General features: G+C 38.4%; 1 protein-coding gene and 1 long non-coding RNA gene across 6 annotated transcripts; one reads left to right on the top strand and one right to left on the bottom strand.

Moving 5' to 3' along the window:
* Positions 1-2,910: 2,910 nt before the first annotated feature.
* On the bottom strand, positions 2,911-6,357 carry LOC129696234 (uncharacterized). The gene is made up of 2 exons (XR_008723293.1): positions 5,688-6,357; positions 2,911-3,233 (listed from the first exon to the last, which is right to left on the bottom strand). It is a non-coding gene; the product is annotated as an uncharacterized LOC129696234 (long non-coding RNA).
* On the top strand, positions 3,831-18,161 carry isl1a (ISL LIM homeobox 1a). 5 transcript variants are annotated; one of them, XR_008723291.1, is made up of 7 exons: positions 3,833-4,115; positions 4,982-5,171; positions 6,364-6,620; positions 8,790-9,076; positions 9,924-10,091; positions 11,563-14,325; positions 17,096-18,161. XR_008723291.1 is itself a non-coding variant. In XM_055633911.1 (6 exons), the coding sequence occupies exons 1-6, from the start codon at positions 4,088-4,090 to the stop codon at positions 11,078-11,080; spliced, it is 1,011 nt and encodes a 336-aa protein (XP_055489886.1). In that variant the 5' UTR covers positions 3,832-4,087; the 3' UTR covers positions 11,081-11,277. The 5 variants fall into 5 exon arrangements, 4 of the variants coding, with proteins under 4 accessions (XP_055489874.1, XP_055489886.1, XP_055489865.1 ...); XM_055633911.1 differs by lacking the exons at positions 11,563-14,325; positions 17,096-18,161 and adding an exon at positions 11,000-11,277 and having other exon boundaries at positions 3,832-4,115; XM_055633920.1 differs by lacking the exon at positions 11,563-14,325.
* Positions 18,162-19,238: the final 1,077 nt, after the last annotated feature.

Here is a 19,238-nt window from a genome sequence, read left to right on the forward strand (position 1 = left end):
CACTCGCATATAATTTGTGCAATTATCCATCCTGTAGGCGAAACCTGTATACTGGAACAGAGAGTGTATCAAATAATTTGTTGCTAAAAATGGATAACAGATGAATGGCGCCATTTTATAGGTGAGTTTAAAGCTCATAAATTGTTATGGAGAGAGGCTTGACTGATCAGCCCCTATCTCCACCTCCCCTCGTCAAGGCAACACACAGCTCTGTGATAGGCATCACAGATTGACACGTCCTGCTAGACAGACTGTGAAAATTGCAGAAATATTTATATTGATGAACTATAAAAATTACACACCCAACAAAGGACATACTCACCTTTATTAAAACATGGATATCATTAATGCAAAAAAGCTTAAACCATCAGAGACATTCATTCCCTACATAAAACCGATCCCTTTTCACGTAGACCGCTCCGTTCAATTGAATTATATTATTAATGCTAGTGGTTATATAAGCCTCGTGCTGGAAGTTAGCACCGACACAATTGTGAGATTATTTTATTGAAACCGAGAATGCAATTCTAATCACAATTTCAGACAACCAGTCCTACAGCAGGAAGAATAAACAATCTGTCCGAATTTAAACCCATTACCTTTCATTATTTTGTCTGCGGAATTAACGTTACATGTTCATTTCAATTAATGGAAATAAATTAAATAGCATATCCTTTTAAAGTTGTATTACATTTTGGGATTGGTAGGTGTGAATTGATCATTGTGCTTCACCGGTAATAGCAACAGAGTGAAGCTGCTCATAGGACAACAGATATATTCAAAAAGTATTACAGGCAACTCCTCGAGTGTGAGGATGGGTGTAAATACGTTGCGTGTTCGTTTTGCGAAAGGATAACCTTGTTTTAAACGACGGCCTCCCATGGAGCATTTCTCGTGCCTGAGTATGTCGGTATCCCATAGTCTCTGGCCTATCTGTATATTTCGGAACGGGTGACCGTGCCCCAGCAATGTCTTAAATCCTCATGACACGGAGCCTAATGTGGCCTCGGAAAACGGCACACAGCAAATTACACTCAGGTGGATGGGTTTTTTTTGTCCAGAATAATACTAATTTCCGTCCTGGTGCCGTCGCTTTACATGGTAATAATTTAAATGAGCGCATTATCTAAAAAAACATTTTGATGACAAATGGAAATGTGGAGAAAACCAAATTCAAGAATTATCCTTAGCTGGTGTTCATTAATCATTCTATTCCATTTTAAAACAAGCTACTTTCTTTGCTGGAAAATAATTACCGGCGACCATCTCCCCCCTCTTCTAATTCAAACTGGGTGGAAATTACAGGTTGGTGCGTTGAATTTCAATAGGAAACTGATCTGGAATTGTCAAGAAGATATTTGGGAGAGGGACACCTCGGGTCTCAAAACGCAGGCGTTTCGGACAATTTACTGCTCTATTAACGGCGGACAAACGACTAACTGCTTTGTTTTCTTCCTCACTGAGTTGTGGTCTGTCACTACAGGCTTCCACCAAACCACGTGCTTATTTGTCAGTATAGGACTATTATCCCCAATTAGGCTTTGTAATTACGTATTGGGCTTACGCACAGTTGAAATATATATTAAAAAAAACGCACCGCTATCTGCTGCTCGTGCCACCCACGTGTGTTACTTACAAATAGCTGGCTTACATCTAAAAAGCTTGGCTAATTAAGTTTGTTCAATTGTGCCCTCGCGAAAATGCGTAAAAGGACGAAGCTCGTTATAAGTGTTTGTATTTCAAAGGCAGAAGATGCACAAATGGACAGTTCAAGGTCCAACGCGCAAGCCTGTTACCAGTTGCAGCTCTGTATCTTTACTCAATCTGTTTTTAGTCAGCATCAGCGAATCATAGATTCGGGCAATTTTAATCAACGTTCTATTCTTTTTGCTCACATGATTTCATCCAGTCTTTTCGTTACTTTTCTTTGGCCTGTTTGTGAGCTCGTATTGTTTACAAATGTATGTACACTGGCGCGCGTACACACTAAATAAGTACGGGGTACAATGTTGATAGGAATGGCATAGAGCTTTTCTAATGCGAAAGACTCTGGAGAAACGTTCGTGATTCCTGATTACACGGCTTGGTCCGAAACAAGCACAACATTAGCGAATTTATTCACAGCCATTGGAAAGTTGACAGAATTGTTCAAAAATGTGCAGAGAACTAACTGCAGCTGTCGATTAGGCCTAAAGGGGTTATATTCATTTTGGCAATACTCCGCTCTATTTGCATTTATTTGGGGGCGGAGGTCTCCAGGTTCATCATATTCAATTCAGAAGATGTAAAAAAGAACCACATCTATGAAGATTTCGGGAGAACCAGGTTTTGCTGAGCTTGCTCCAGATCATCAGCCGAACCTTTGCACGAATTCTGAATCGCTAAATTGTAAATATCAGTAAAATTATTTATTCATATATTCAGACTCAATGATACCCTTAGAGTCCTTTCAATCAAACGTGCTCTTATCCAGATGCTGTGCGTTTTCCAGGAGTGAGTTTAATTGATAAAATACATACACCTTCATTTTGCAAAATACCTTCCCATTATTTAATTGTTGCTCATTAAATCAGATTTCGCCTTTAAAAGAATATCGTTGAAAAGTATGATGCCTGATGCCAGCTCTTACCTTAATGCTGCAATTTTCTGACATATGGCGCTAAAAACAGATTGTAAAACTTCAGATTTGAAACTCGGCATAATAGATCAGCTCTTATTTTGCCCATCGCATTCCTGGCCTGAAGCATTTTCCGCAATCTTCTCCAGAAAACAACTAAGACAATGGATTATCTGCACTGAGTGTTGCACTATAAACTTGTCTAATGGAAACTCTGGGAATAACAAGATGCATATGTTGCCCTCATATTTATTTATTCAAGAAAGATACAAGTCGTAAAACAGTCAATCGAAAACAGTTATAGTCGCATTTTATTGTTTCGGTTTATACCGTGCCTGCAGTGGAAGCAATATCGCGTTTATTGCTGCTAGGGCGCTCTCCTTGCCGCACACTGACCTTGCCGTGCACTTCGCTAAACACCTAAACGTAACGCGGTCAAAGAGATCCGATTGCGTGGTTATTGTAACTTATTCGCTATCCTACTTACAACCCCGCCAACAAAGATTTTGTCAAACATTTGTTTGTAAAACAAAATGTCCATTTCCCATGGGCTGCTGTGCTGAAAACCGCATCCTGGAAGATTGTCATCAGGCATATGATTTCGGGTTCCAATTACCTATGGAAGGGCGGGAGAAAATTAAACTTTCTAACTTAAACAATTGAAAAATATTAACAATAATGCTGAACCTTTGAAGTCTATAAACGCGAATTGCAAAAGCTCAGAGAAGCTTATGCCATCCCGCCAATGTACATGTGCAGGTGCTGCTCTACAGTCGGAGACGATCGCCAAATGCAAAACAGAGCGGGGACTGTTCAAAGAATAGAAGGCTGGGAGGCAAAATCCGGAGGTGGAGGCGGACCTCAGAGAAAGAGAACATAGGAGCAAGAGGGAGGAGAGAGAGAGGGAGGGAGAAGAGGTGGTATAAGTCGGGGCAAAGAAAGAAATGAAGCTGAAGGGCCCAAGGGTTTAAGCGAGAGGAAGCTGCAGCGGCCCTGCAGCCCAGAGCGCACCGCTCTCCTGCCTGTAGGGGAACACAATGCAAACATCTGGTGCTGCTCGGGTCGATGTTGCACAAGACCAATGGCAGCGCAGTGAGGAGAGAGGCCGGAGGAAGAGGGGATTGAGTGACGTAGGGGGGGAGGGGGGGGGGAACCCGGGGAGGACGGCTTGCGTCTGACGTCTGGCGCCCTCGACGTCAGGCCAATGGCGAGAGGGTGGAGGAAGCGCAAGCGGAGAGTGAGAAAGATAAGGAGCAGTGAGCATGAGCGGCAGGACTGCGCGCACCGCCTCTGTGCACAATCCCTACCCCACAGTCTGGCTGCAGCAACGACCGCACTCCTCTTAACCGGCCCTCCTCTGTGGATATAACCAAGGACTGACTCCCTGCTTCCCCACCCTTGCAACAACAAAAAAACAAAAAATCCAAGGTGAAAAGCAAACAAACAAAAACTTTTGCACAATAACAAGAAATGGGAGACATGGGAGATACACCCAAAAGTAAGTTTTCTTCATCGCTGTTGCATTTCGAAGATCGGATTCAGGTGGAAAGAGTTGACTAGTTCCTGTAACTGTAACTTTACTGTGATCTCTGGCGTTTTTAATTTCATTGCTCTTGAACAATAATTGGGTTATTTTGGTTTATTTCATAAGTTGTACATCAGTGGTCTTAAGGCTCAGGTAAAAAAATATATAATGAATTGAGGGTCTGCATTGTTAAATGTATTCCCACCACTGGCGATATTGTAAATAAAAGGGTAGAGTTTAAGTAAAGCAGTGCAAAACATTTAGCAGCATTTGGATTACTTCTTTCAGAGCCTTGTCAGATGTAGCGCAGATACATGCATCTGAGTTTTCAGGCTCTGCTAAGATAAGCACAATTTGATATTACTAAAAATTGTATACTTTTGAAACAAAACCCCATATAGTTATAATGTGATGCATGGGTTTATTTTTGGAATGTTTTCTAAACATATACATAAATAAGCACGCACTTTCAAGAAAAACGTTGCATGCTGCTAAAAATTCTTCATAATTATATTTTTAAACATCAGAAACCTATTCCTGCACGCGTTTTGCTGAAGCAGTGTGAAAATTAAAAAAACAGAAATGGAAATTCATTTCCTGCTAATTTAGAATCTTTTCAACTAACCGTCAGCACGAAAAGGGTACATTTAACAGTACCTCCGTTGTTTTAATGTCCTATTTTGGACGCCACCCTGTAGTAATACGGCCTGAAAATATATCAGAAAATCTCTCCAGCAAATATTACAGATAGATACTTTTAAAAACGCAATAGTCGAATATATATCTAAAACAAAAGCCTTTGATCGGTTTCACGACACCATTTTCATATCAAATTACAGAAAAGCGCCTTATTTCACTGTGTGTCGGTTGTGGGAATCAGATTCATGATCAGTATATTCTTCGCGTATCTCCGGATCTGGAATGGCATGCCGCTTGTCTAAAGTGTGCAGAGTGCAATCAGTATTTGGACGAAACCTGTACCTGCTTCGTTAGGGATGGCAAAACATACTGCAAGAGAGACTATATTCGGTGAGTGAAGATTTTGTATATTTTAAATAAAGATAATATTCCAGCATCATCGTTCCTGTCCTGTCTCCAAAAACACCCCCCACCACCACCACCTCCTTCCCACCCACCAACAAAATGTTAACCCTTGGATGGCTTTATTCCTTGTATGTCCTTATCTTATCTTAACTGAGGAGATCAAATTGCCCATTATTTGGCAGCGAACAATTGGAATATTTATATCATGTAACTGTTTCCTTTGGTACAGACACATGAGTCTGATAACTGAGAACATGCGAATTTCGATACCCCTGACTCTGATGTCCACGCATCACAACTTTTAACAACCGATTCGTTGTTTTAATGGTTTGCGGGGCACAACAAATTCGTTTAAAAACTTCGCTGTCATCAGTTTAGTCTGTGCATTTCCGAAAGTAGGTAATTATAGATTGGGAATGAGGCAGGCGAACTGACAATGCAAATCAATTCTGCGAGCACTGTCATGTGGAGAAATAGTGGAGCAGAAAGGTGATCTCTTACCAGCACAGTAGTATTCACCCAGCATCAACCTCTCCAATGTAAAATGTTGTGCATAGACTGGCGTGTTGATTTGTTTAACTTCTACCAATGAATTTAAAGCACTCAATGTTTTAGGAGAACAACCATAAAGGGAACTATTTGCTATACCCTGACAAACAATATCAGAAACACCATCGTTCATTGAAAACCCACCTCACAAAATAATGAGTTTTATTTTAGATGCTACAACATGACAATCTTAGTTTGGATTAAATATCTAAGAAATAAATATTGATATTTAGTATGCCAATGCGCAAGGATTTAACTTTGTATCAGGCTGTACATTATGTAGCCAATTTGGAAATATATAAGTAAACCATTTAGTTTGTTGTCAACTTACTTTATATTTGTCGATTATAGAGGTTGACAAACTTTAACATTATGCAGAACTGTATCATGGTCGATAATTACAATCCGAATCTAAATAGGTAAATATGTTTCACGTTAAGAGTACTTGAAGTATGATTTGGTCTATTGTTTAAGTAGGATGTTATTTGTTTTGACAAAATAAATCCACAGAATCATATCAAAAGCAATTCTGTCTTGGTCTGTCTGCCATCGCTTTGCGTTGAAGTATAAAACTACTAGAAGCACTTTTGACCGTTAATAAACCCCCCTCTTACCTTTTGATTTGCAGATTATACGGAACTAAATGTGCAAAGTGTAATATAGGATTCAGTAAGAATGACTTTGTGATGAGAGCGCGCAATAAAGTCTATCACATCGACTGCTTCCGCTGTGTGGCGTGCAGTCGCCAGCTCATCCCCGGTGATGAATTCGCGTTGCGGGAAGACGGACTCTTCTGCCGGGCTGACCACGACGTTGTGGAGCGAGCATCGGTTGGCCCAGACCCACTAAGCCCCATGCACGGCAACAGACCTTTACAGATGGCGGGTATGTATGCTTTCAAAACTTGATTTTATTTAAGAGTCCATGTTTATTTAATGTGATGAAAACAACACTCCTACTGCTATACTACATTTTGAACTATTTATATATCTATAATTATCGGTGGGCAATGGTAATGTAATTGGCGCAGTGAACTTCAGTTTAGAAAAAAAAATCGTACATTTATTGAAATGCTTCAAGACAGACTGGAATGTATTATTCAGATGTTGACATTGGCCTTTGTACAGTCTAAATACTTAAGGATTTGGTGTTTCCATTGAACCATATATTTTGTCCCTGATTGATATAAACGTATTTCTATAAACGTGGACTGCATTTAATTCTACCTGCTTTTGAAACTTTTTGGAGATTAAGACCAGTCTCCAGCGACATTGTGTTTCAAATTGAACTGTTTTTTTTATCATCAGTAGTTCGAAATAAGTGTTTTAAAGACACTTGTTTTCAGTTGTAAATGTTCCCATCACTATTCCAATGAGTTAATTTTATATACATTTTCCCGAATCTAAAGTAGGTAACTGAACTTTAATCCAGTGATAAATTATGCAGAATTGTTAACTGATGACCTGTTGTGTATTGTTTGCTGGTTAGTTGAATTTCCTATCGATATTTATGTAAATGAAGACATTACCATTAAACTTCGAATTTGAGAACTTGAGCAAATCTATGCTTTAAGGTGTCTTAAGGATGTTCTCTATATCGCAAATATATCCAAATGATTTTCATGAATTGATTTTTAAATATTTCAATTCATATATTTCAAAGATCGTCCAGTATTGTTTCATTGTCTATCAGGGCGTTGTTGCCTCCCTTGCTTAGATCTCCAAAAATAATTCGGTATATTTTGCCCTTATTGAATGTACAGTGCATTCCGAAAGGGAATCGATGTGAGATCTAGATAATTATAGGTTTGAGGACTTTTCAAGTAGAGTCTGGAGTATGTGATATTTCATTCTGATGTTAGTATTAGATCTTATTGCTATGCAGTGGTAGCTCTCGTTTTTTTTAAATTCTTCATAGTGGATCATGGTGCTAAATTTGTACCTTTGATCAAATAACTATATTTCAAATTACAACTCTACTTTTAATGATGGGCTGCATAATTCACTGCACTTGCATTTTTTTTAAAATAATTTTCAATAATTGATTAAAGATTATTACCCCTTTATACATAAAAAAATACTTTACCTTTTTTAAATTGCGATGCCATTTGCAGTTTTATCAAATGCATTGCAGCATTTTGTTCTAAACTGATTGTGAACAATGATCATTTGGGGGAATCCAATCTACTGCTGTTACATTGAAGATATGGTTCAAACGTTTCAGTTTAGACTTCCTTCGCTGGGGACAAATATTTTATTTCAGCGATACATGTGGCAAAGCATTGAAAATGTAATTTTACTCGCTGCCGCTGACCTGCCCAGAGAAACTCGGATAACACGTCAAACGTTTATTTTTCATCGCTTCCCGAAACTTTGCGGGAGTTCAGTTTCTCACCTAGCATAGCTACACGAAGAGTGGAATCCGGCCTAACATAGTGCAAAACAAACTTGCTGTGATGTAAACCTGTATACAAGAGATGGCTGCAGCAAAAAACGACACACCACTGATCGCTTGACTTCTTTTGTAGTCTTGATTAGATCAGCAATGGACTTGTATCCGAACTGCATTTGTACAGAATTTACTGCAATTAGCATTCATCGACTAACTAGAAAATGCTTTCTTATTAAAGCCCAACCTCAAGCGCATTGTTTCAATTCTTTCTTTCGACTACTGTTTCTGATTAATTTAAACTTAATTGATATCTACAGATAGTATACATACCGCAGTCAGAAGCTGCTTAGGATATACTGACTGGCTTTGCATGCAGTTAAATCAGTTTTGGAAGCCATATCTGAAAGTTTCAAAATTCGTTTTGACTTGATTTTAATGCAACTGCGCAGACCTAATGCTTCATTCAAGATCAGACTATGCCAAAACTGTGGTTCGTTTATTTTCTAAGGAGTGTTTTTTATTGCAGTTCGCTCAATTTCATCACTATAACTCTGGGGTTCTTGTGTGATTTAATTTTAATGCCAGAACAAATATCACACCAAGCTCTGCTGCCTGCCGCGTTTTTCAACAAAACTAGGATATGTTGCCTGTGTTATTTTGCAGCAGAGCCCATTTCTGTCCGACAGCCAGCTCTGAGGCCACACGTTCACAAGCAGCCTGAGAAGACGACGCGAGTACGGACAGTTCTGAACGAGAAGCAACTCCACACGTTACGGACTTGTTATGCAGCCAATCCCCGGCCCGATGCGCTCATGAAGGAGCAGCTCGTGGAAATGACAGGCTTGAGCCCCCGTGTCATTAGAGTCTGGTTTCAAAACAAGCGCTGTAAAGACAAAAAAAGGAGTGTGCTCATGAAACAATTGCAGCAACAGCAACCCAACGACAAAACAGTAAGTGCCTTGACTTCCTGGACTTTTAAGGAAATATTGGGGCTGAAAATGCCCATTTCTATACAAACGGTTAAAAACAAAACCTATTTAGAACCTGATTTTTTTTGGTAAGGAATGGTATAATTGCATTAATATTAGTATCAAGCTCAATTCTAATACAATTTGTATGATGATAAATAATATTTTGTTGTTCAGATACATCAAACTCATTCTTGATGTATCAAAATGTTTCTTTAATACCATAGCTTGTGCAGATTACATATTTTCTCTCTGTCAAGCTTTGCATGTTGGTTCACTTAATTCAAATGGAATTTTTACAAGTTTACCTCGTAAGCATGGCCATTACATTCAGACAATACTCTTAACCTCCTATTTCATAAACCAGGCACTAGTGCTTACCAGAACCAGACTAAATAACATCTTAAAGTGAATGAATATTAAATTTCCAACACTGGAAATAACTTTTATTTATATGTTACTATGTTTAGATAATACTTATCTCTTGGTTAGTCCAGTGATGATGGTAGATACAATCATCTATCTCTTCAACGTTATTAGTGATTTCTAGTCTATAATGCATTGTATTTAATATAAAGATTAGAGGAGAATTCATTTTGGAGTCCTAATGTTCAAATGAACTATTTTGATATGAAATTGTTACATTGAGCATGATTTATGTTACGGGGGACAGGAAATGGCTGAAAGCAATCTCAAAAGTGTTAACATTACAAGATGCTCGGTACAGAAGGCTGTGTTATGCTTTATACATGTTAACAAATTGAAAAAAAAGAAAGAAGTGTTGATACAATTAAGCAACAAGTCTTGTTGCTTGTATTTTTTTTTAAAGAATATCCAGGGGATGACAGGAACCCCAATGGTAGCAGCCAGTCCAGAGAGGCATGATAGCAGTTTGCAAGCCAATCCAGTGGAGGTGCAGAGTTACCAACCGCCTTGGAAAGTTTTGAGTGACTTCGCTTTGCAGAGTGATATAGAACAGCCTGCATTTCAGCAACTGGTGAGTGCCAGCAACATGCAGAACACCATCACCACCACCACAATACAGACTTTACCAGACCTCACTGCAATCAGGGGAACTACCACACACCAATCCATATATAGACAATTCATGGATATAAAAATTGCAGAATCCCTCTTTTGCCAGCCTTAGTATTTTGATTTTGACGACCATCAAGAACGTAGGGAGAAACTATTTTGTTTACTTGAGCTTTCTCCCACAGATCCAAGTAGTTTGTGTTTAACATAATACCCTGGAGATGACTGTTGATGTCTGAAACATAAACTATTTCATTTTATTCAAATTGTTGTTAAAAAGCAATTTAAATGAAGTGTTTCAGATTCAAAACACTACTGATCATGTTAATGAAAACAGGTGATCATAGGATTATAGAAAGGACACATGAACCATGAGCTAAGCTGATTTCAGTTTAAAATACCATTCATGGCAATAAACAAAATGGATGCTGTTTCAATGTTGTTTCAGCTTTAGCTTCAGTGTTATTAAAAATGGGTTAATTTATCGTCATAACCTCCATCCACTGGCCTAATGGGTAATGAAAGACAAAGTTGAAACAACCTTATTTCACCTAACTCTCCTGTAAAGGTGAATGTAAGGTGTCTAGCTTTATAAGCTCTCATTGATGTCAGAGTTTTGTCCTTGAATAATTTGGTGTGATTTAATTATCTAGCATATATATAGCTATTTTACATTTTTAAGGCATTGCAAAGCCACAATTACTACATTGAGTTGAAGTTAAATCTAAATTGTGGTTCCCTGTGGTACATACCTTAAACATATTTTAGATACTTAAGTAAAATATTGGTATAAATATGTATGCAAACTGCATGTATTGTACAAATAAAATGTCTCAACTTTGTAAACCTATTTCAGTTTATCCGTTTCAGGTCAATGGCAGCTTCATTGCAAGGTGTCCCAAACAAATGATAAACATATGTCTTGCTTTATTTTCTTGGGAATACCTTTGAGTCATATATTTTTACATATTTAGTGGCAGGAAACATCATTCTCTTGTTTCAAATTACAAAGAAAGTGTGGTGCTCAAGAGTTAAACAACTCTGTGATGTCTTGCAATAAATAATAAATTGCTGGAAAATATTTTAGCTGAAAATGTACTTTTGGAGAGAAACTGTACAATTAACACCATTAAATGATGTTACACTGGGATTTACGAAAAGGCCTACCTGTGCTTTGCTATGAGACCTTGAATATTTACAAAGGCATTGTTTTAATTTTAGTGATATACGGCACTTTAGGTAACTTGGCAGAAAGCACTTTATGTTTTTAATGTAATTTGTCATTAATGATAATATTAATGCAAACCACTGTACAGCCATAGTTACAAAAAATATATATTTTTAATGAATGTAATTTTCAGATATTTGTGTCTTTGGATTAATGTCACATTTTAAGGAGGCCAGAGATTATTGATTTGCTATGATTTTTACAGGTTAATTTTTCAGAGGGAGGGCCAGGTTCTAACTCCACTGGAAGTGAAGTAGCGTCTATGTCCTCCCAACTCCCTGACACACCAAAAACAGCATGGTAGCGAGTCCTATAGAGGCATGAGGAACCTGAAATCTCAGTGCAGCCCTACAGAGAGCCACGAGGAACCCTGGACCCTCAATACTCTCTGGCCCACACTTTTTAAACAAAAAAGTTCTTGCAACCTGGTCCATGTCTGATCAGAAAGCAGCCATCATCCGTTTGCACGAAGTCTCTGTGTTCAAACAACCAATGTTGTACCCTAGCAACACTGTGACGACAATCAGACACTAGAGTGGGATTTGGCTACCATCGCAAGTAGAAGAGATTCCCGAGACATCCGGGACTTCATTCAGAGACATTTTTGAAGATATAGGATGTACACTCGAGTGATCCTGAGGGAATGCATTGCACACGCAAACAGATAAGACGATCCAGTGGAGAGACTGTAGTCCCAACATCTTCAATGGTGCTGCCTAGAAAGGACATCAGTGGGTCAGCTTTGCCAAAAATTCAGAAGAGTCCCATACATCTGCAAAAAGTGGACTGGAAAGACAATCGTGACATGCAGAATGTACCACAGCCTAAGTAGTTCAGCGACTGTCCTATCGGATCAGTTCTGAAAGGTATAGTTGCATTTTTGCAGTGCTTTTAGTTGATCTATAACAAGGACTATTGGATTCTAAATCATTAGCAAATAGCTGGTTCATAAGATTACTGTCCCTACAAAGAAAGTATGAAGGCAACTACTGATGTTTCATTTTTTTTATTTTTTATTAAAAAGCTCAAGCATTGCAACAAGGTATACCTCTTTTTGCCACAGCTTCGTGGGATTTGTGTGTGAACTCGTGTCCGTCCAGAATTGTCCCAAAGATGTGTATGTTCCTAGGTTAAACCAGTTACCAACAACGGATTTAGCTCTGGAAAGAAACAATTTCTTGTACTGCAAAAAAATTTAAATAATTTATTATTTATTGTCAACAGACTTGCCACTTTTCATGTCTTTTTGACATTTTATGTTTGCTGAAGTAAAAGATGTACTGTGGTCTTTGGAAAACATGTCTAATTTTATGTGTCCTGTCTTTTCTTGAAGATTATGTAAAACGCCATATGTAGAAATATATCCTCAAGATTATTTCACTAATAAAATCAAAATAACTGAAAAATTATGTAAGTCTTTTGCAGATTCTGCAATTACATTTTCAATAAATTAGCTTGCAAGGCTAACAGTTTTTTACAACTATTTTAGTTGATTTATTGGTATATGTTTAATGGAAGACACCAATCCCAATTTTAATCACCAATCTTTTAAAAACTCAAATATAAATATTTTGATAATTTTTCTGTTAGTATGGTCAAAATATCTATTATAATTTCGAAGAAAAACATGTAATTAATTACATTCACTTAGATATGAAGAATAATGTTGTAAAGTCATATTCCTATCTTTTGACAACTTTTATTGTGAAACTATGTCCAGCATGTGAACAATTAGCTGAGTTTCAAAAATCGACTTCAGCTAAAATGTTCCTTGATTAGTGCTGATAAGTTTGGCTTTGGTAAACCGCGCTGCTAGTATGACATGTTTGGTTATTGGTTATTTTGTGGGTTTTACATTAGTAGTCCTATTAACTTGATTCCTTAAGGGCGGCAGATAGACTGAGAGGCGGGTGGGGGGATTCCAAATGCGGAACAGCTGGTTTGTTGTGGAGTAACAAAGAACTGCAGATGCTGGTTTACAAACAAAAACACGAAGTGCTGAAGTAAATGGTGATTTGTTGTATTTTTCTATGTGTGGGTAAACACATCTGGGCCAAACATATAAGATAGGAGCAAGGTCTGCTATCTATCTGTCGCAATCGAGCTAACAAGACACTTCCCGTGACACGTAATACTTTTAAATAAACAAAGGTACAGCAGCCCATTCTCCTTCCCACTATATATAGTTGCAGTGGGCAAATTAGAAATGCGCGCCCAGATCATTTACTTGATAAAGTTAAAGATTAATATGAACTGGATTCGAACTATGCAATTCCCTAAAGAAGATTCGGTTATTTTGTTGTGAGCACGTGATTGTCATGGAATCAGTTACAAGAAAACGGCAGAGGCTAGGGCAACTCACATCCGTTCTCATCACTGCTGAATCTCCCAACTGGTTGGGCCAATTGATTTTTATCTAGTCTGACAACTTCCTTTCCTAAAAAAAGATAATCTTGCAAGTCATGATTTAAATTAAAAAAAAACATAATTACTCCACTCCTTTCTTAAACAAGTATAGTACCTCGGATGATGGGTGTTTAATGATAATTATTTAAATAAAATAAATGTAATTTAATTGCAATAGAGTTCCTAAACGTCTATTAGAGTAACCACTATCAGAAGTATTTGGTACTTCTTATTTACAGACGTTTTAATTCTGCCCATGTCAGTTCAAAATTGCATCCTCATTGCATCGCCCGAAGTACATAGATTTAATGGAATGCCTATCAGTATAGGTTCAATAGTCACAGATTCTACCTGATTAGACGTCAAAATGGACAGTTGCTGCCTCACAAACCATCCGGTCGACGTTTATCTTCTTGACCTTATTTGTCCATTTGGTTTGCCCCATGCAGTATTTTCAATTCAAATTCACGGCTGAGATCCCATTAGATGTCACATGCACCTTCTTTGCCCCGGTAGCTTAATTTACATCCTACCGTAATATATAGATGCTTTCCCACGGCAGGTGAGAACATCTGTTTTTTTTTTAATCGCCACATTGAAAGAGAGCGAATGTCAGGAGCTTAAAAATATCACATAAGACATCCGGGGGAATTAGAACCGCAGCCGATTGTCTTTCAAACTTTAGAGTGGTAAGATTCAAGGAGATTGTGCATTGCGAGCAACTGTAATGTATGTTCTGAAGGGAAATTTCCTGAATTGGATGAGTGAGGCTGCATTATTAGGCCACAAGCGAAATTTATTCAAGGGTTAGCTTATAGAAATGTGGGAATCTACTGTCCTTCATAATCGGAGAAATTTGATGCTCTTTATCTCTTTGCACACACACACATACACACACATGCGTGCCCACGAAAACATTATTAGCATTCTATCGTAAACTATTACACAATTATTGTGGCCGATTTTAATTGTGAGTGGAACGTTGCGGGTGGAATTTATGTTTCTTCTGATGTTAATTGCGGAATTTAATTGCAAGCGTTACATGTGGACATTTGGTAAATTTAATTATGCACAATTTGATTTGTCAAGCGTTTGAAAAGCTGTCTCTTTAAGAGCGCGGCCAATATTTGTTCACGTTCATGCTACCTGTGTAGACGGACCATTAATGCGGATTGTATTCGGAAATATATTGACGTAGTTTCGGGAAGCGAACGATTAAAAAAAAAGTTTGCTACTAAGTGCCAAGAACGTTTGGTTTAAGGTCTATATTTATAATGGCCGATGCGAACTTGCCTGGATTCTTTCGGCGGAGGTTTCTGTTCTTGGAGTTGTTTGTCCTGATAGTGGAACAAGCCACTGAATGACATTGTTTGCGTTCAGGCGCCACAAAAACAAACTTTACAGCTCGATGTCCGAGCAGTTGACGAACAATTCCTTTTCCCACTCATCCAAATACGAACCTTCCCAACCGGTGACTAAAAGCACACAGCAAAAAGCGATATTTTATATTCACAGTGTCCCTCTATTAAATGCTACTAATTGCTTCTTGCAGTTCGCCTGCATTAACCTATTTGCAACCCCATCTACCTTCGGCTGTGAACAGCAAATCGTATTCCTTTTGAAGACAGCCCCGTGCTAATGTGATCTCTACAATGTTTACTTAAAACGCATACCGAGCTATTTAATTTAACTGGAGAATGTATAATTATTCTACCACATACAACTAAAACATAATTATGTGTTGAACATTTTAAGCAAGGCTTCTGACAGATACTGACAGATATTCAAATGAGATATTTCTCTGTAGTACCAAATAGCATTTTTTTTTAATTTGAGGGTAACATTGCTGTTGTTAAATTCTCAACATATTAAAGCTTTGTTTTGAAAATATGGCTCCCTTTAAACTTTGACATGTATTTAATATAACTTAACCTTCCGATCTGAGAAATTGGAAATAATCATGTATGCAAATATATATACATCTTATACATGCGTAAGACATTACTTGTGCCCGCCTCAATGTGTGTTTGGCGACTATTAACTTTGACTGGTGTTGATTTCCGAAAATCGTCCCTTTTTAATGCTGTGAAACTGCTAATTGTGTTTGTAGCCTTGGGGTTTTATATATATTTAGGAGATCTTACAGAAGCGAAAACAACATTTAAATCCGCCCAGTGACATATACCGCCTCAGGGGAGCAAACTGCACCTCGGAAAAGGAAGATGTTTTTTTTGTTACCATTATTAAGAGTATACGTGGTGGGGAGGGGAGAGTGTTTGGGATAGTTGTGAAGAGAAGGGAGCGGGGTGGCGCTGATCACCGTTTGAAACAGGTTGGTGTATCTTTGAGCCTAATCAAAACAAGTTTGACTTGTGAGGTCTTCACGTCTAGACAGAACTGGACTCTCGGCGGCTCCTTATCTGAGAACGGAATCAGTTCACAGAGTTTCTCAATGCCCAGAGCAAGGGGCTGGCATTCCGGGACAAAGGGACCCACAGCTCACATTGACACAACTACCTACCAGACCCCGTCAGCGGCAGACTTTCGGAGCAAGGGAATATTGTTCACGTTGACAACATTTCGGTAATGTTTCGGCCAGTTGACATATGCGTGACCGCACAACGTGCATACCGAGAGTATCAACTATAATATTTTCCTCTTTCTCCTGAAAAAAAAAATCTGGGGAAAAGTTCACTGCACAATCTCAACTATTATCGTGGCCTAGATGCACTCACGTACAGGAACGATGGCCATCGAATATGTTCCCGTTATTGCAGTGGCTTGAATACAGAGAGTGTCGGTATACAAATAAAATAAATGAGACGTCTACATTTGTGTACCATTGGCTTCAGTGCCTGTTAAACTACGAGTTTAAAACATTTTCGGTAATGCGTTCCACGCTAATTTGTTTCTTTTGACTGAAATCTGCACTGTCAGGGGCGTCACGACCCACGTTCTATCTATGCATTCCAGCTGCCTTAACTGTGGCAGCTGTTGTACATTTCTGACTAAAACAATATCCAGTACTGTACTGTGAAATAAGAGGTACCACAGGTCTATTTGAAGTTGGTATGTAGATGGAGGAACCGGGAAGGTCTGACCACATATTTTAATTGGCATGTCTACAATCCTGATTAACGTCACAATATACAGCAAACGCAAACTACAATCCGTGCCGTCCCACCGAATGTATTTGTTGAAGGCCAGGATATTTTGTGGGTTTTCTTATTAAAATTTAAACTGGGGACCATTTCCTAATTATGACGTTTGAAACTGAGAATGTCAAAATTTCTTCGTGAAAATTATTTTGTGTTTTCTTTTTATCTCGAAAGGATCGCCTTGAACTCTATCGGCAGGGCCTACGATGAAAAAAAAGGTGGCTTGTTGAAAAGGGCCGTTTCAAACAAATGTTTCAGTGTAACAAGGGACTAGGTGGCGTTTAAGGCAATGGTCTTGAAATACGAAACACAAGGAACCGCAGATGCAGAAGGGTCCCGATCCGAACCGTCGCCTATCCATGTCTTCCAGAGATGTTGGCCGACCCGCTGAGTTACTCCAGCACTTTGTGTGTTCTTGCAATACGAAACACCTTAGTTTTAAGTGTGAGCGATGTGGCAATATCAACTCGTTATAATATTAAATATGCATTGTCTTTGGTGCAAGTAAATTGTAAGATTCACATCGAATTACCTGAATGTCAACCATTGGGACAGGTGGTATTTTGCAAGCAGTATATAACGTGCCTTCCTTTCATTAGGACGATTACTCAAACGTTGTATATAATTGCACGCAATCACAGTTCATAGCAATCTATTAGTAATTAGCTATAACATAGCCACTGTTGTGTGGTCCAGCTGGCTTTTTCCAAGTTATATAGATCATCATAGATCGCACATTATATGGTCACCTTTTGCTTATGAGTAACTATGGGCCTTATTCTTAGAAGAATGGCTCTACCATTATTTGCCTGTATCTACCAATATCGTCCAAATGCTTAAGAAGGAACTGCAGATGCTGGAAAATCGAAGGTACACAAAAATGCTGGAGAAACTCAGCGGGTGCAGCATCATCTATAGAGCGAAGGAGATAGGCAACGTTTCGAGCCAAAACCCTTCTTCAGACTTATGACGTTGATTTGATCTGTCAGAAATACCGTTCTTGGAAACAGTGTAGAAGCAACGAGCATTACCAGGCACGGAATGGACACCGAATCTCCAAGTTATTAATATCATAGTCCGCAAAGCAATTGTACGTATTATATTACTGAAGTTCCCAGGGGTGGGACTATCCTTTCCTTAGTAAATTCACACACATTGTAAACTAAAGTAAAACTTACCCCACTATGACTATGAGTCGACCTTTCTGTGCGAGAAATTAAAAAAGAAAATCCGTGGTAAATATATTCTCTTGCAAATTTGTTTTTTTTTTAAATCATGCGATTTGTCAACATAAAATGACAATCGTTAAAAGCACGCAGACAGCCGTGGGAACTTTCGGAAAGAAAGTCGTTTCTGAATGTCTTCAGGCAGCAAGAAACCTTTCACAAAGCGGTTTTCATTTACCCCCTGCCCCAAATCTCCCTTGGAAATGGTAAATACCATATCTGTAACTTTCTTCTCCGTCAATAGTTAATTGTCCTCGCATGGAGTCTTCAATTATGTGATATCGTCAACTGCAAGAATCAAAGACATAAAACATCTCGCCAAATTGTAAATGCATAAAATGGAAACGGTGCCTCATTTGTAACAATAGCAAAAGATGTGGGCGCAGATACCCTTCAACAAAGTCTCCAGGTGTATAGGAAATGTTTACCAATCCGCCTCAAATCACTTCCCATGCGGTTATCTCATTCCCTTCTAAAATATAAACCCAGGCAATTTCTCCTCGTGGTTTTTTTTGTTACTGGCGAGCTAGACTTTTTGTTGGGTATTGATGAAACGTATTTATTTTAGTATAGAGTCTGAAGAAGGATCTCGACCCGAAACGTCACCTATCCTTTTCTCCAGAGATGCACTCTGACCCGCTGAGTTACTCAAGCTTTTTGTGTCTATCTTTTGTTTTAGTATATATTGTTAAATATAACAGTGGAACAAAACATTGAAACCATAAGATAATTAGGCGATGACCCATTTGAATGTCTTATTATGAAATGTGCAGAGCAGCAGTACAATAGGTTAAAACAAAATAAGCAAAACAGGGACTTAATCAACGGGGATACACTTAAATTAAATGCAACACAGCAAGTAAATAAAACACCATCACAAGTCAGTTGCTGCGGTTCAAAGCAGAGCTTCTTAAGGGTACAACGCAATGAATTATGCTGTTTTATCACAGAAACATGCCTCCACCATCAGCGCTATTTTAATATAATTTAATGATAGCGCCTCTCACATTAAACTTAGAACTGTACGTGTAATACAAACTCCCTTTCTGAATTACATTACCCAAGGAGGCAATGCCAGCTGAGAAATATCA

This window comes from Leucoraja erinacea, chromosome 1, assembly GCF_028641065.1.
Source record: "Leucoraja erinacea ecotype New England chromosome 1, Leri_hhj_1, whole genome shotgun sequence".
Lineage (NCBI taxonomy): Eukaryota > Metazoa > Chordata > Chondrichthyes > Rajiformes > Rajidae > Leucoraja > Leucoraja erinaceus.

Coding starts and splice junctions, on each gene's coding strand:
- isl1a (XM_055633890.1), top strand. CDS start 4,088: ATGGGAGACATGGGAGATACACCCAAAA. Junction 4,116..4,981: donor CATGGGAGATACACCCAAAA/GTAAGTTTTCTT, acceptor ATCAAATTACAG/AAAAGCGCCTTATTTCACTG. Junction 5,172..6,363: donor TGCAAGAGAGACTATATTCG/GTGAGTGAAGAT, acceptor TTTGATTTGCAG/ATTATACGGAACTAAATGTG.